Here is an 18,033-nt window from a genome sequence, read left to right as displayed (position 1 = left end):
TGTTTGCCTCTTAAGACTATTCATGGTGACCAACATCGTAACCAGAGCTAACTTTCTACTAAGGTCAAACTTAGGTTTCAAGCTCTAGCTGCAATATTTATTTGACTGCTTGGTATTTACTATCCAGCCTCAAAATCTGTGTTACACAGCAAACCGACAGACCTCATGTCCTCATAGCTAGTTACTGCCATGAGGGTGACGTAAAGATTAATAAAATCTTATTTTTAACATCAAACCAAAGGTCAACTTTTGTTCTGGGACACCAAGACAATTAAGCATAATCCAGCCAAAGTGTCTTCTTACCCTGAAACCCTAAACAGTTCAGCAAAATACTCCCCTCCAACAAGACCTGTGTTACACTACGTGTTATAAAACCCTTAACAGAAAGAACAAAGATGACAAGTTCAATAATAAAATATGTTCCCCTGCTACGGGTGTTACTGAAAAATCAGAGAAGATATCCATGCAAAACTGTATGCTTGGCAATGTAGACAAATACACAGGTTCCTCAAAGTATGTCACCAGATAATACTAGTTTTCAATACCTTGTGATAAATAAAGCTGTAGGCAAATGTAGGCTCAGTTTCTCTTTCAGTTTCAGACTCTAATAGTTGCCATTCTTGTGCTAAAACAAAGTTTAATCACAACTGGATAAGCGGTTCTTTAGAGATGTCTAAAGTGGTAAAGACAGGCTCCTTCATTACATACACTTCTTGTTCCTGGGGATATCTATCCACAGCGAGGGATAAGAAACTCTGGGCTCATGAAATAACTACTTTTATGGAACATTGAGAGGGCAGTTGTTAACAGCAGGGTTGAGTGGTTTAAATAAAATGGCCAGTGCTCAGATGAATTGGGCTCTTTGAGCTGAATCAGTCCAATCAGTTGCTGTATTCCTGGTGTAAATGCAGCCTGCGATGTGCCTGATATTAATCAGAATGCCTTTCACCCGAGACAGCAGGACTGCGGTGACAGGAGGAAACGCACACACTCCCATTTGTCAACAATGATTTAGCAAACAAGGATTTTAATCAGATGAGAACAGACTTTGAGTTTGAGTTTAGAGGTTCCTTCATTTCTGCCGGATTGCTTGTGAAATCTACAATCTAGCCTCCAGACATCAACGAATGAGCAGTGATTATGGTTCTTCAGTCAGCATTACTGCTAGAATAAACAGCCTTCCGATGCTTTGCCTCATTCGCTATCTTGTTAAAGAAGAAGAAAAAAAGACTTTTAACACCAGAAGCTCTCTGTCCCGAAATATTTGGTGCTGCAAAATGTGTAGCTTGTTTATTAGGCCAATGTATTTAAGTGTACCGCTCCATATATTTCACTGGTTAGATGTACTGCATTACAAAGTGCTGCAGACGAAGTCATAGACTGTAAGCATGGGATGTCAGTGTGACTTCCCATCATTTCTGGGTGATTTAATTGCCCTCAAGTCACCAAAGCAGTTGCAATAAATGGTCTTGAGCTAGTGGAAGACTAGGCAGATACAAACATGCAAATCAAAATTAGCCATTCAACTGTGCATCACTGAACTGTTTGAAATCCTGTTTTTGGAGAATGAAACATGCTGCTTGGCTGTTACCTGTTACCTGTTTAAAACTGTATGAACTAGAATAAAAACATAGACTATTCTGTTGGGTGTATTGAAAGGAGCTCTGGTGAGCCTCCCCACTTACTAAGGCATGCGTTATCCTTGAAGAAGTTTACAAACTTGTCACACTCTTCCTTGTTGTTCCCGCTGGCACTGCAATCGCACCACGGGGAAACACTGATGCTGCTGGATTTAAGATAGTTTGGAGTCACGACTGTGCCTGTTGAGAAACCAGAAATAAGGATCAGCACAGCATAATCTTCCTTAACTACATATTCACCACCTTGCTTGCGACACCATGTGATGAATATGTTATCAGGTTTGCGTGCTGTAGCTTTAAGACGTGACAGTGTCTCGTGCGAGAGACTAAACCTGAGGCAACACGAAGCCACTTTGTGTCTTGGAACTTGGTTTCAGGAAACTGGATTTCAGGGCACTGCACAGCACACCAGGGGAGACATGGGGTTTGATACAGCAAAGTTTCCTCAAACTAGGTCTCTCAGTCTCCTGGAACCAGGTTTCAAGCCACTGTTCCTGAAAAAGTGGCTTTGTGTTCCATCATCTTAAAGGTCACACGAGATTCTAATGAGTGAGAGAGAGAGTTGGGTGTAAATGGAGGATGTGTGTTTTGTTGCTGCACTAGTCCTTTATTATGTTATGGGTGTAGAGACAGTTTGCCTAACACCAATATGTATAGGATTGATACTGCTACAGAAGGGAACCCATTTATGTATAACTCATGAGATATAATAAAAGCCTTCAGTTGAATTCCCTGAAGTGCTTGCATGTCTGTGTGTTTGTGGCCTCTCAATGAATCTGCAGCCGAACTTTCCGCCAAGGACCCCTCACAGCGACCCCCCAAGCGGCAATGCATCACAACCACTTGTGAAAGGAATGATGATCAGCATTTCAAGACCTCTCTCGACGATTTTAAGCAGGGTGCCCTAGTGCTAAGACAGCGTTGATAGGATCTTACCAATAAGCCCTGAGTAGGCGAGCAGGCAGTCTGCGTAGTTCTCCTTTAGACAGCCACTCATGGAGAGGGGCTCAGGCTGACAGCTTGAGAAGAAATCTGCAAGCCTAGACCTGGAACACATTAAAAAAAAGCATTTTCTTCCAGTTGCAGCAAAGATGTTGGTGTCTGCGCAAGAATGGCTTTTTGTCACCCATTCACAGCTGCAGATTTGCTTGATTACATTGTAGCCTGAACTGAGAGCCAGGATATGCTGCTGTCAGATCCTACCTCAGCTTGAGCTATTGGTACATCAGAGTATTTAAACACAGGGAAAGGCTACAGTGAGAGCACATTCACTGTGGACATCTGAACAGCAGGTGAACAGTAATTTAAGATGAACCCAAAAAATTAAATCAGATCTCTCCTTGTTTTTGTAAACGAATGTCGTTTTTATTGGTGCTCCAAGCATTTCAGTGGCTTTTTAACAATAATGACAGAAACAATAACTGCTTTCCGCTTCATTACTTGTGGGCTTTATCAACTTTTCTTTCAGCAATTCTGCAATCAAATTTTAATAAGCTATGAATAGATTAAAAAAAAAAAACTAACAAACAAACAAAAAAAAAATAACATCTTCTTTTTGCATGTTTGGATAGAATTATTGCCAGTCTTTCATTTTCAAACTGCAATTAAGTTGGAAATTTAGGCTTCATTCCATTTCAATACTAGGATCATTTAACAATTTAAAAACAGGGATGTCACTGTTATTGACACACTTACAGGAAGATTAAGTGCTCTTCTTCAAGAACCCAGAACATTGCAGTAATGATTTCTTGGAGTAATTGTCCTCTTTAATACCCATGAAATAACCTTCTGCAGAATCAGATTAAGATGGGTTAACCAACAGGATTTAGAGAGAGGGGGATAACTTTTTTCAGTTAACATATACAACAGCCCATTAACCCATTTTAGACATAGCCATATAGAAAACCCTGCAACAGCCTTCTATGGATGGCTTCTTTACAAAGCTGACATTTTCCATTTGCATTTGAATAGTTTTATTTTGGAATTTTCCACATAGTTTTATTTTATGTTATTATTATTACATTTAAATGCTTTAAATTAGGTCTATTGTGTAGATCACAAATAGGGAAGCTGTATTCCAGCAGCTCAGGATATGTAGTTGTAGCATTAAGAATTGCAAGTAACAATGCATAATGATAATGTGGTCGTGCTGTCATCCCTTTTTGGCAGAAAGGAGCCTTCAATTAATACTCGAGTATACAGAATTGACAGTTGCTGTTCAAACCTTCACAAAGAGCTCTTTAAGTTGAATTCAGAACAGCTTCTAAATGTTTTGCCTTCCTAAGGGCATTTATTAGACAGGATGTCTATCTTAATTTCAGAAGACATGAAGCATGGCAGCTTGGCTGTTCTGTCTTGCTTGGGATTACATTTGTTTGAGTAATGATGTTCCATTCTTCAGGAAGTAACCTGAGAGGGAAAACGACCTTACTGACATTGGTATTAATGGGGTTCAAATGTTTGTGTCACACTGACTCCCATCATTCAGATTACAGCAGGTGACAGGCTCCCTTTGTATACACAGTCTCGGGGGCTGCTCGAGTCATCATTACTTATTTTACAGCTCCTTCGAGGTCTCAAGCCAATCACACCAGTGACCAGTGAGACTGCTGCAGAGACGTTTCATACTCTTTTTTATGTTGCTGTAGTTTTATGATGGCTTAAAACACCTAACTAATGTACCCTAAGTAGACATTGCAGAGCAAACACCTGCCCTATTAATATAATAGATTTCTGTACAAATTAATCTGTCATGTCATTAAGATCCAAAATGGAAAATTACCTATATGGTAACAGGGAGACAGTCAACATGGTTTTAGGAAAGGGAGATCGTGTCTAACTAACTTGCTTGATTTTTTTTTGAGGATGCAACATCAATAATGGATAATTGCAAAGCATATGACATGGTTTATTTAGGTTTCCAGAAAGCTTTTGACAAAGTCCCGCACAAAAGATTAATTCTCAAACTGAACGCAGTTGGGATTCAAGGAAACACATGTACATGGATTAGGGAGTGGTTAACATGTAGAAAACAGAAAGTACTTATTAGAGGAAAAACCTCAGAATGGAGTGTGGTAACCAGTGGTGTACCACAGGGATCAGTATTAGGTCCTCTGCTATTCCTAATCTACATTAATGATTTAGATTCTGGTATAGTAAGCAAACTTGTTAAATTTGCAGACGACACAAAAGTAGGAGGAGTGGCAAACACTGTTGCAGCAGCAAAGGTCATTCAAAATGATCTAGACAAGATTCAGAACTGGGCAGACACATGGCAAATGACATTTAATAGAAAAAAGTGTAAGGTACTGCACGCAGGAAATAAAAATGTACATTATAAATATCATATGGGAGATACTGAAATTGGAGAAGGAATCTATGAAAAAGACCTAGGAGTTTTTGTTGACTCAGAAATGTCTTCATCTAGACAATGTGGGGAAGCTATAAAAAAGGCTAACAAGATGCTCGGATACATTGTGAAAAGTGTTGAATTTAAATCAAGGGAAGTAATGTTAAAACTGTACAATGCACTAGTAAGACCTCATCTTGAATATTGTGTGCAGTTCTGGTCACCTCGCTATAAAAAGGATATTGCTGCTCTAGAAAGAGTGCAAAGAAGAGCGACCAGAATTATCCCGGGCTTAAAAGGCATGTCATATGCAGACAGGCTAAAAGAATTGAATCTGTTCAGTCTTGAACAAAGAAGACTACATGGCGACCTAATTCAAGCATTCAAAATTCTAAAAGGTATTGACAGTATCGACCCAAGGGACTTTTTCAGCCTGAAAAAAGAAACAAGGACCAGGGGTCACAAATGGAGATTAGACAAAGGGGCATTCAGAACAGAAAATAGGAGGCAGTTTTTTACACAGAGAATTGTGAGGGTCTGGAATCAACTCCCCAGTAATGTTGTTGAAGCCGACACCCTGGGATCCTTCAAGAAGCTGCTTGATGAGATTTTGGGATCAATAAGCTACTAACATCCAAACGAGCAAGATGGGCCGAATGGCCTCCTCTCGTTTGTAAACTTTCTTATGTTCTTATGTTCTTATGTGATCATGCTTTTTATTTCAAGAGCATGTTTCTTACATAACCATACATGGACATCTCATGGAATGACTTGCATGATTCAAGTTAGTGATAATGGGAGATATTGCTTAACAGTTGCATTTTTCCTGACATTTTGGCATGCTTACAGGACATCAGTATAGCCACATTTGATTATAGTAGGAATAAATAAAATATTTTTTTAAGTAATAAAATTAACTCATTTGCTGGCTAGTCTTCATGTTATAGTTATTTATTTAAACAAAAGTACACTATGCTTAAAAGTCAAGTGTACAGAGATTCATGAAAATTAGCCAGCTGCTACACAGGATTTTATTACTCAGCCAAGCGGTCTAGTTTTGTTTTTGTTTTTTTTGCACCTGCCCAATACCTTGGTGGAAATTTTAATTCCAAATCCTGGTAATTTGCAGTAGCGCAAAGCGTCTCTCCTCTCACTTGTTAATCACACCGCTGCCAGCTGCTATCTTACCTGCAGATGTAATTCGTCTTGCACGACACTTGCAAAGACAAGCAGTTTGGTTTTTCCTTGTCCTCATACGAACACACCGGAACAATGGTCTGCCGCCGTCTCTCTGTGCAGGCTAATTGATCAGCCAGAGGGCAGGAGCAGAAGAGCATCCCATAGCTGTGTTTGGGAGGCACTTTGTCGAAAAACTGCCGAAGGGCCTTGTGGCACTTGCGCTTGTTGCAGACTTCAGCAATGGAGACGCGAGAGGTGCACGGGTTTATGTAAGCCGATCTGTATTTTTTGCAGGTGTCGTTCAGGTTGCAGGCTTTAGCAGCATTCAAGCAGTTGTTCTCTCTTGTGACTGCAGGCTCCCCTGTGAATGAAGGGACAGGAAAAGGATGAGCATGTGTTACTGTCTGCTGATCTGTGGTGTTGAAAATGTTTTGTTAACAGTCATTTCTGGACAAATAATGTTCTGCTGTGTCATTGCACTGCTGCTAAATGTTTACTGTGGTGAGCCATAGTAAATACAAGATAAAATAGTAGCAGGCATTGAAGAAGAAGATCTTGTACTAGTGACTAGTTGTTGTTTGATGTGACCTAGATCAAAGAAATGCATAGTGTCCTTTTCTTCAGATATTAGTTTGGTTTATTCAATATATGCAGGGAATCGTTTTCCTAGTAACAGAGCAAGCAGATTCTAAGATGCATACAACAACAATCTTATTAATACAAAGTGATTGGCTGTGCGCAGGTGTTGGGGTGATGCCGTGCTCAAGACAATGACAGACAACAAAGTACTGGTGAAATGGAGGTTTATTTTTATAATCTAAAGTCTGATGACAAACAGTAAACAATAATGATAACAGACAATACACAATGGGTTGAGCATTGCTCTGTTTAATCCACGGGTTGGCCCCACGAAATAATAGTCCTGATATTTAAACACCCATATGTAACACAAACACGTTCACAAGTCCACAGTGAGTGCTATAGTGCTCGTGGTGCAAATACAGTTAACCATGATACAAGTGAAATGTTGTCCGGATTTGGTGTTGGCCTTTAGCGACAGCTCTGGATCATGTTAGCTGTCTAATAGACAAGACAAAACACTCACGATTACATTACGCGTCTCTGTTCCCTTTATACAGCGCCCTCACAGGTCGGGAGGATGAGATCTATCACCAAGAACCATTCCGTCTCTGTCACAGCGTCCCACAATTACAATGATGCTAACTTCCTTATTTTTGCAATGAGGTGTACAAAACTGCATTTAATATGTACCGACAGGTTTGGTCTGGTGAGTAAAATTATCAGTTTTCTCCTTGTGACACTTGAGTCACTCTCAAACGTATTTCAAGAAAACTTTTGAACAGCCGCTCAATTCCTTGTGTATCGTAAGGGGTTAATTGAGAGATACAAGAAAAACTTGGATCACATTTGTTAATACTATACATGTTGTATACATGTACTTGAAAAGGGGTTGGTCTTTCTTGATTCATACTGGGCTTTAAGAAAGGTCAAGGGGCTAGCTGCATTGTAAAGGTAACCAACGTTGTTCTTGATCTTGCCGTGTGCGATCAGTCATTATTGATTTATTTATTTTGCATGCCCATTTTCTTTACCCTGATTTTCTCCCCAATTTGGATAGTCCAATAAAGTGTCGGTGTTGCGGTCATGTAACGATCATTGTTGAAACTGCTTGATACATCTACAGTGCATCTGAAGTAGTGTACTATGCTCTTATGGTTCCTATTTCTGACGAAAGTAGTTAACTGCACATGGTAGGCTTGAATCAGACTTATATTTAATTCACAAACTGACTTTTTATCTTTCTTAAAAGCAATTTATATGACTGAATGGCCACTGAAAAACAATTTGCTGCTTGAAGACATATTAAAGTATTAGATCTGTACTGTATGTGAGAAATAAATAAACACAGCGCAGTTCAATGTAACAGAGAGCCGCATCTGGTGCCCTGAACCACTTTAAAAATGTATGTGTCTGTGGATTGACCGTCACTTTAAACCCTGCTCTACACCTTAATAACAGTGACTCATAACCCCTTTTTATGGGACTCAAATCAGGCTACTGCCTTGAAAGCTCCTCCGCAGAGATGTTATTTGGTTTGCATGAAAAAAGCATCCATCATAATCCACAAGCCTGCCCCCTCAGAGCCCAACATCTTTTATGCCATTTCCCAGCAGCACAACACAAAAATCTGTTTAAGATCTGCAAGGATTACCCAACATTCTACCAGAGGGGTCAGAATCCAGAAGTCACATGACAGCAGGCCTGTAGGCTTTGTCGGATAAGCACATGCGCTTTTATTAAATATAGTTGTACGCTCTTGAGAAATGCATGGGGGTCATCCCCCTCTCCCATCCTCTCCAGACCCCCTCTTCATCCACTCCTAGCTTGAACGCCAGTGATCGTGGCATCTTATCAAGAGAACCTTAAATTAGCTCAGGCCATCTGGGTGCCATTTATTGAGCCACCTTCCTATTTCAGGAATGGCCAAGACCAAGCAACTTTTTTACATTTATTTTTCCAGCCAGAGCATGAATATTGCCAGAATATGGTCTTGACAAATGTGTTTTTTTTGCACCATAAATGATCAAATTAACACAGTATGGGTGTTTTTAAATAAGTTATACAGTAGCATCAGGAGCAATACTGATACACTGTAGACCTGACGTTTTTTATTGAAACATATTGCAAAATGAGTGTTTCAGCAGGCAGCAGGGTTTGTTCTTTCTAGAATAGCCGTTTATTATTATTTCTTCATTGCTCAGAAATACAGATAATTCTGCCTCTTTGGAGTTTTACTTTGTTGTGCCTTTTAATAACATTACCCTGGGCAGCACTGTCCACTGGTATTCAATGTGTGGCATTACCCTGGGCTGCACTGTCCACTGGTATTCAATGTGTGGCATTACCCTGGGCTGCACTGTGCATTGGGTATTCAATGTGTGGCATTACCCTGGGCAGCACTGTCCACTGGTATTCAATGTGTGGCATTACCCTGGGCTGCACTGTGCATTGGGTATTCAATGTGTGGCATTACCCTGGGCTGCACTGTGCATTGGGTATTCAATGTGTGGCATTACCCTGGGCTGCACTGTGCATTGGGTATTCAATGTGTGGAATTACCCTGGGCTGCACTGTGCATTGGGTATTCAATGTGTGGAATTACCCTGGGCTGCACTGTGCATTGGGTATTCAATGTGTGGAATTACCCTGGGCTGCACTGTGCATTGGGTATTCAATGTGTGGCATTACCCTGGGCTGCACTGTGCATTGGGTATTCAATGTGTGGTACCCTGGGCTGCACTGTGCATGGGTATTCAATGTGTGGAATTACCCTGGGCTGCACTGTGCAATGTGGGTATTCAATGTGTGGCATTACCCTGGGCTGCACTGTGCATTGGGTATTCAATGTGTGGAATTACCCTGGGCTGCACTGTGCATTGGGTATTCAATGTGTGGAATTACCCTGGGTTGCACTGTGCATCGGGTATTCAATGTGTGGCATTACCCTTACCCTGGGGAATTACCCTGCACTGTGCATTGGGTATTCAATGTGTGGCATTACCCTAGGCTGCACTGTGCATTGGGTATTCAATGTGTGGAATTACCCTGGGCTGCACTGTGCATTGGGCTTCATGACAGTCCTCATCAGCCTTAAACCAATCACATTGTTTTGAGGGGAGGGGGGAGTTGCTTTCCGCACCATTGGCTGCACCACAGTAGAGAACGTGTTCTCTTACTGGCACACTTTTCATTTCCAGACTTAAACTTTAATTGAAGATTTTTAAGATTTATGGTGTGGCACTTCTAATAACTGAAATCATTTTTCTGTGCTTTGACACAACATCTCTGCTTTGCCAAGCTTTTGCTGAAGCCTGTTTGAATTTCAGTAGCGCAGTCCATAAGCTGGGAGAGCACTCTATCTCTCGCTTACTGTTTTACATTTAAAAATTCATAGGGAGTCGAAACCATCATAAAAAGTGCTTCCTTATTTTATTATGACTGCCCAACAGGGTCTTAAATTGACTTCCTTTCTGTTCATTCGGTTAATTAATAATGGTAAAATATAATTATTGAGCTTGTTCACCTAATGGACTGACTCCCAAAGTGCAGAGGCAGCAAAGTGTAAGAGAATATTGTGAGGAAGCCTCTAGCTTTGTTACCGCTGCTTAATAATCTTACTATTCCTCAAATGCATGTCACAGTCCAATAAAACCACATGGCATAACAGCGAATTGGATTAAACAAGGTCGCGACCCAAGTTATTAATCCTCAGAGCGCTTCTCTACCCTTCTTCAGTCGACATGGCAAAAAACTGCATTTAAATGTGCAGGTTGACTCTGGGGAATTAACTTTGTTGAAGATATCCACTATTACGTTGATATTACATTACGCTGTGATGAATTTCTTCTGTCTGTTTTTTCATTACCAATCACCCACCACAGATCTCGGGCTGTAAACAGAGCCTCCTCTGGGGGGACCACGGGAGAAACGACGAGAGAGTGAGCCTTTGGTAATCTGGACAATTAAAGATCTTCCTGCTAAGGTAGAAACAGCTCCTTTTCAAGATGGAAATGACTGGTGTGTCAATTAAAGCCCATGCTTATGTATTCTTTTGAAGGAAAGAATATAGCATAATGAGTGGAAAAGCAGCCTACTGTTTGTACACCAGACATGGTGGGGTACCACTGGGGGAATGATACACAAGAAAAATCAGTCCATTATGCTACTCAGCAAAAGTCATCATTATATTTAATGAGTCCCTGTTACCCTGAGGCACTCCCAGCTACCCTGCTATCAGGGCTGCTTGTTGCTCTAGTTTAGATAAATAATACATGTGGGAGGACAGAACCCATAATCGGGTCGTTTCCTGTCTCATTTCCACTGCCTGACACTACAGGCTTCAGCTGCCCACTGCTAGCCACTGAAATCAAGCAAGCGTTCAGGGGCTTTATTCCAAACCTGGCCAATCTCAGAAATTCTTGCCATGTGCCAAAGGTCACTGCGGGATTGAAGGATCTTACTGTGTTTTGTTTTAAAGAAACCAGCAACAACAAACACATTTAACCACAGGCTCATTACAAATAAAAAGGAATCTGGTTAAGAAGGAGACCACAGCCAAACAAACATCCAGGTTCTGTCGTTGTGTTTCTCAGATATATATATATATATATATATATATATATATATATATATATATATATATATATAATATATAGGTTTTTTTTTTTAAAAAAAAAAAAAAAGCAATGTGTCTTCAGACTTTTGTCTTGTGTCCCGAAGCAGGATGAACATTGTTCAATTTAACAAAGTTCTCTGCTTTCAGTGAATACAATATAGCTTAAAAGAAAAGCAATAAAGAAAATGTCATATGCATGCTTTCCCTATGTGAAAGAAATCAGCCACGATGGTAACAATCTCCCTGTTAATTTCTTCTCTACACGCACCTCCTGGCACTTCCTTTGTAGCCAATTTGGACTTATCAAGTATTAGATACAAAACCTGACCAGATGCATCAAGAGGACTACTGGCTGAATCAAACAGTTGTCTGGGAGATGCAAGTCATGTGACTTAGCTTGCTTGTTATGCGAGTTCTGGTTCACCACTCAAAAAAGTCTAAAAACAATTTTTTTTTTTTTTTTTTAAACAATTTATAAGAGAAAAAAAACAACATCGATAGAAATTTAATTGGCAACTTTACAAATTACCTAAATATTAATTCAGCAGACTTGAAATGTGCTTGTGATTCTCCCATCAACACACACTGAATATAATTAAAAAGAAATCAGGGGGGCTCCCGAGTGACGCATCCAGTAAAGGCACTCTGCGTGAGTGCAGGATGTGCCCTATAGCCTGGACGTCGCCGGTTCGAGTCTGGGCTATTCCACAGCCAACCATGGACGGGAGTTCCCAGGAGGCGGCTGGGGGAGGGGTCCAGGTCGGTCAGGGTGTCCTCAGCTCACCACACACCAGCAACCCCTGTAGTCTGTCCGGGTGCCTGAGGGCTTGCCTGTTAGTTGCCTGGGAGCTGCGTTGTCCTCCCACACTATATGGTGAATCCACAGTGTGTAAAGAAGGAGTTGGCTGTGACAGCACACGCCTCAGAGGACAGCATGTGTTCTTCTTAAGAACATAAGAAAGTTTACAAATGAGAGGAGGCCATTTGGCCCATCTTGCTCGTTTGGTTGTCAGTAGCTTATTGATCCCAGAATCTCATCAAGCAGCTTCTTGAAGGAACCCAGGGTGTCAGCACAGGGGTGGTAGCAGTGAGCTGAGCATAAATAAATAAGAATTGGCCATTTTAAATTGGGAGAAAATAAAAAAAATAATTGGCAACAACTAAATTTATTTCAAAAAAAGAAATCAGAACAAGCAACAACACTTGAGCTACAACATTTTGTATGCAAACAAGAAATTAAGAATTTACAAACATATTACAAGTGTTGCACTTGTTATGTTCCTAAGACTTTATGGAAGTTCTGACATTGTCTGACACATAAATGAGTAAAAACAAAGTTGCAAATTTTGAAACAGCACTGGAATGCACAAATGTCTATTTCAAACCATAGAGCAAAGCTCCCCAGAGTAACAGTCAATGTTTAATCCTTAAAACAAAACTAAATGACTTCATTAAATCTGGCATCGTAAGTAAGCTGTTACCAACGACTCAGGGATTTGCCTCTCTGTGTTTATGTCCTCTCTCACTCATTGAGTATTGATGTGTTACCCATTTACAGTAGAACCATTGTGTGTCCTTCTGAAGTGTATGCAATAGGGTCTGTAAAGAGCAAGGTGTGCAATGTAATCAGAACAAACAGACACCTCAAAGCAGTTGAGGAATGCTGCACACCCGGGGGGGGGGGGGGGGGGGGGGGGGGGATGAAGAGCCTGATGAAGTGACTGCCACTCAACTGGCCAATGCTGATCCCAGCAAGCATGCAGTCCTAATAAATGCATCTCACCAGTAAATGTTTGTTATCGTGAATGAGAATAACATTAGCTCCAGAAGTCACCACACCCACTGTGTACACACAAAAAGTCAACAGCCATCTTTTACAAAGTTTGCACACAACAAACAAACAGATTTCTGGACCATGTTTTTGCAAATGTAGCTCTGTTCCAGTCCAGTCCAATCTAAAATTGCAATATAGAAATACAAACTAAGCAATTTCAAGGCTAATATAATTAAACTTAAGCTAATTATTTTCACACGTAATTCACAACTAAGTCATTCATTTGCAAGTTGTCACAAGGCGCGGAATTCAGCACGCAGAATTCAACACGTATTATAGTATTATGTTCAGGTGGCTGGGGTTGATTGGAGTAATTAACGATCAATCAGCACCCAGCCGTCTGATATAAAAGGAGGCCTCAGCTTCCCATTAGGGAGAGGAGGGAGCTGAGGAAGCAAGCGGATGGTTGTGCTTGCTGTTTTTTTGGTTTGCTGTTTTGTGTTTTTGAATTTTTCTGAACCAGTGAAGGCATCGCCCAGCCTGGAAACCTTTCATTTTTATGTTTCTGGACCTCTATCCACTCACCAGCCTGTCACAGCACGCTGGAAAGAAAAGGTAGGTAAGGTTCTGAGTTTGTCACATTGACAGCGATCAAGGAGGACAGAGTGACGAATCTAAAGTTTACAGACCAGGAGCTACAGTCAACTCAGCCACGTACTGAAGTTTATTCTCTGCATTGAAAAGTGCCAATTAGATCAGAGTGTGACATCCATAATGTTATTACAGCAAACGCACATCATTTCAAGGGGCATGATAAGCTGGCTTTGCAAAGTATAGCAAAGAAAATAGGTATCTACCGTAGATTAGTGTTAAGACATAAAGAACAAACACCCCATATAGCTGACTTCTAAAGAACAAAACAATTCATCAACGTCCCAGGAAAAATCGATCAAACAGTACACTATTGGTGAGAATCTAACAGTAAGATGGTAATAATGTAGCCATGAAAACCCCAGGCTGTAATTGGCTGCTTCCACTTCTAGCTAACATGTCCAAAGCAGTGAATAATGTTCATCTAAAGGTTTTGCTTGCAGTGGACAGCAATCAGCTACAGCTCACGTCCTCTGCCAGAGATTGTGATGTCTTGGAATGGCTCCGGTGCTCCTTTAAGAAAACTTTGCTCCTTAAAAAATAATGCTGTGAATCAATTTTCAGACAGCCTCTTCTCAATTGTTTTCAGTTCATTCTCTTCAATAAGAGGTAAAGCAAGTTCTCATAGGGGTAAAGAGATTTGCCATGAGCAAGCTATAGAGTTAATACGATATAATTTAAAACCCATATAATTTTGTGAGCCTGCGGAAGACAGGCACTGCAAGCAGAATGTAAAGCAGCAGTACTGCGATTACCTTACCTGCTATTTGAGAATGTAGGGGTTGGAATAGTAACTTCAAAACCTCCCCAGAGCTGAGAATGGGATTAAAAGTCCAAGGCTCTGGAGCGTATTAGTGTTACTGCAGCACTGGGAAATATTACCCCATTGGGATAACACACACTGTATATACAGCCAAACAAAATAGGGTCTATTCAATTGATCTAGACCATGCCGGACCACAGTACTAAGATAATCAAGATGAAGGTCATCAAAAATGTGGGGCTCTTTTGGGCATGTCTTTGTATAAAATATGCAAAATGCTGGATTAAAGGGAGGTGGTATTTAGACCTACCAGCATTTTTAGATCAGTTCATTAAAGCCCAATATGTCCTTGCTTTTTAAAAGAATCAAATCTGCTTTGAAAAGCAAGCATCTGTATATTTGGTTGCAATGGTTCTCCACCCTTGACACCAGCAGCTTGTTATAAAACTAACCTTTAAGGAAGCGTAATTGAATTTCTTACAAGAGAAACTGCCTTCCTGATCCCTTCAACCTTTGCATGCACCTCCCTGTAGAGTTGTGTTTTCTTTTCTCCTTTTTTTTTTAATTGGGAGCTTAATGCTGTATAGTCAGATTAAAATAAGGGTATGCCCATCGTACTATACTCCTGTGGTTTAAAAGCTGTCCTAATGTGGACATATAGCCCTGATTAGACAGAGGAAACATTCCCAATATTAACTTTATAAAGCTAGTAATTGTAAAGAACTTGTAAGTAATAATTTATGCTGTGTTTCATACTGTGGTACATGTTATACAAATTGTAATACAAAATAATAATGAAACATTGAATACATGCTACCAGGAATGGGAGCTCAAGCACCATATACATGCATGTTATGTGCTGGACATTCTGGTAAATTTGTGCAGACACTTGAATAAGAATTGCAACATTCCCAATCCTGATATCACACCGGGGTGTTGCTGTGTGTATGGGGGTTACTTGTATGTTAACAAGTTAAGATACTTACTTTTTTTTACAATCACATTTGGTTTCAACAGAAGAAGTGCTCTAAATGAATCAATAGATGTTGAAAAGACAGTATATGCAAAAGACCTTATATAGCAAAAATGAAGACAAAGTATTGTGAAAAAAATCGTTACACAGGCGCCTGTCACAGAGCGCTTCCGCTGACTAGAAAATGGCTATTAAACCATTCAGGGCTCTCTTATAGACCCAGAAATCATGACCCTGTTCCCTTTGATATTTACTTAAATCTAATTGGAGAGTCCCTCTGATGTATTTTAAAGACCTACATATTCATTAATAATGCTGTTTCTGCATCCTGGGTGTCTTTAGAAAAACATCAATACGTGAGACCCCCATTCATCTACAATTGAACAACTCCAATAAATTAAATCTTAGATTTAAGACCTTCCGTTTTAAAAAAAGAAGCTTAAAAGCTTCTGCTCTTGGGGTGGCCACTTACTGGGCATCACCAGTGATAGAACTCAGGGTTTCAGTATCGCTCACAACGGCATCACCAGTGATCAAACTCAGGGTTTCAGTACCGCTCACAAGGGCATCACCAGTGATAGAACTCTGGGTTTCGGTACCGCTCACAAGGGCATCACCAGTGATAGAACTCAGGGTTTCAGTATCGCTCACAACGGCATCACCAGTGATCTCAGGGTTTCAGTACCGCTCACAAGGGCATCACCAGTGATAGAACTCTGGGTTTCGGTACCGCTCACAAGGGCATCACCAGTGATCAAACTCAGGGTTTCAGTACCGCTCACAAGGGCATCACCAGTGATAGAACTCAGGGTTTCAGTACCGCTCACAAGGGCATCACCAGTGATAGAACTCAGGGTTTCAGTACTGCTCACAAGGGCATCACCAGTGATAGAACTCAGGATTTCAGTATTGCTCACAAGGGCATCACCAGTGATCAAACTCAGGGTTTCAGTACCGCTCACAAGGGCATCACCAGTGATCAAACTCAGGGTTTCAGTACCGCTCACAAGGGCATCACCAGTGATCAAACTCAGGGTTTCAGTACCGCTCACAAGGGCATCACCAGTGATAGAACCCATCACCTTTGGCTGCTAATGACCCATTGGCACGTACCCTTCAGTGACTTCATGATCTGAACTGACACATGCCATTGTTTGTATTAGTGTCTGCCTGATCTTGCTTTGTCGTGGAGTGTCTGCTGTTTACACGGGGCATTATATAGTATAGCTTACAGAAGTGTCTAATTAAAAAGACTGTGTTTGGTAAATAAAATATTGTAACAAATTACTACTAATGCATTGTGATTGACAGTGTAATATCTCCCTAGCCTGCAGAGCTTTCACAGAGATACGAATCATGTAACCTCTTCGAAAGCACAGCAATCTAAAGTAATTAAATGGATATTTACCCGTGTTCAATATAATGCAAGAGCACTGCCAATGCTGTGCCCAGGTGCACATGTCAGGCATGTTCATTAAAGCCCTTTCCAATTGTGTTCACAGTTTTAGGCAGCCCTCAGATGTTATTAAGAATGTGATTAAAGGACTTTTTTGTCTTGGAATACTCCTGAGAGATTTATTTTGTACGCTAATACAGTTTATTGTTTGTAGGATGATTGTGTGTGTATGTGTTGGTGTGTGTGTATATATATATATGTATATATATCCTCTTGCCCCCTTATTGTTCCCACTGTTTTTTATTTATTTTATTATTATTTATTTATTTATTTATTTATTTTCTAGATTAAAATCATATTTTTATAATACGGTTTATACTGATTTGTTTTCATTCTGTTCTTTTTTAAAATGCTTACTGTTGTTCATTAATATGTATTATTCTTGCCTTTGGGAAGCACTTTGTAGTCGACTTGTTGCAAAAGGCCCTATATAAAAATAAAATTGAATTGAATTGAAAATTGAATATATATCATGATATCATGCCCATCCAAATCACAATGCCAGTTTTACCATATTACATCAATAGAAGGATTGTCTACAGAGTCAATGTGACCCTTTTAATTGAGGTGTTCCTGACCCAGTTTGAAGAAAACATACTATATTAACTGTAGCACTTCTGTCCCAGTGTACAGTATGTTTTTCAGCCAAGCGAATGCCAGATATGGGAGATTGTTCGATTTCTCTTTTGTTCTGTCCTGTCACTGCATCTAACTTCTGAAGTGTACTAAATGAAGTGGCACAGTATTATATTTGAATGGGTCCTTCATCAGATATAATAGCTATGGCCTTCATTTTAAACATTTTAAGTTAAACTTATTTATTTATTTAATGTAATTTAATTCAATTTCATTTCATTCCCCGCTAGTAAGTATATTTATTTAATTGTGTGTTGTCTTTGTTTGATTGGAAGCTTTTAAATACAGTATCAGCAATAGTTTGTTTAGTTAGGTGTGTTAGGGTTTTTGGGACTAGTGGCAAAACACAGTGACTTTCTCGCACATACAAACATGTGTATTGATAATCCCAGTTTCAGAAAATCAACCAATATTT

The 18,033-nt window shown here is 40.1% G+C and overlaps 1 protein-coding gene across 1 annotated transcript in view; it reads right to left on the bottom strand.

Moving 5' to 3' along the window:
- LOC121326216 (GDNF family receptor alpha-1-like) overlaps nt 1-18,033 on the bottom strand; it is a 50,889-nt gene that overhangs the window by 10,648 nt on the left and 22,208 nt on the right. Inside the window, exons 4-6 of the mRNA XM_041269442.1 lie at nt 6,178-6,529; nt 2,577-2,686; nt 1,686-1,820 (exon numbers count right to left, since the gene is read on the bottom strand). Of these exons, the coding sequence (XP_041125376.1) occupies nt 1,686-1,820; nt 2,577-2,686; nt 6,178-6,529 (597 nt within the window). The remainder of the gene's footprint in view (nt 1-1,685; nt 1,821-2,576; nt 2,687-6,177; nt 6,530-18,033) is intronic.

Source organism: Polyodon spathula, chromosome 13 (assembly GCF_017654505.1).
Source record: "Polyodon spathula isolate WHYD16114869_AA chromosome 13, ASM1765450v1, whole genome shotgun sequence".
NCBI classification, from domain to species: domain Eukaryota; kingdom Metazoa; phylum Chordata; class Actinopteri; order Acipenseriformes; family Polyodontidae; genus Polyodon; species Polyodon spathula.
The sequence above is the reverse complement of the archived record's forward strand: the minus strand, read 5'-3'. Positions and strand labels throughout refer to the sequence as shown.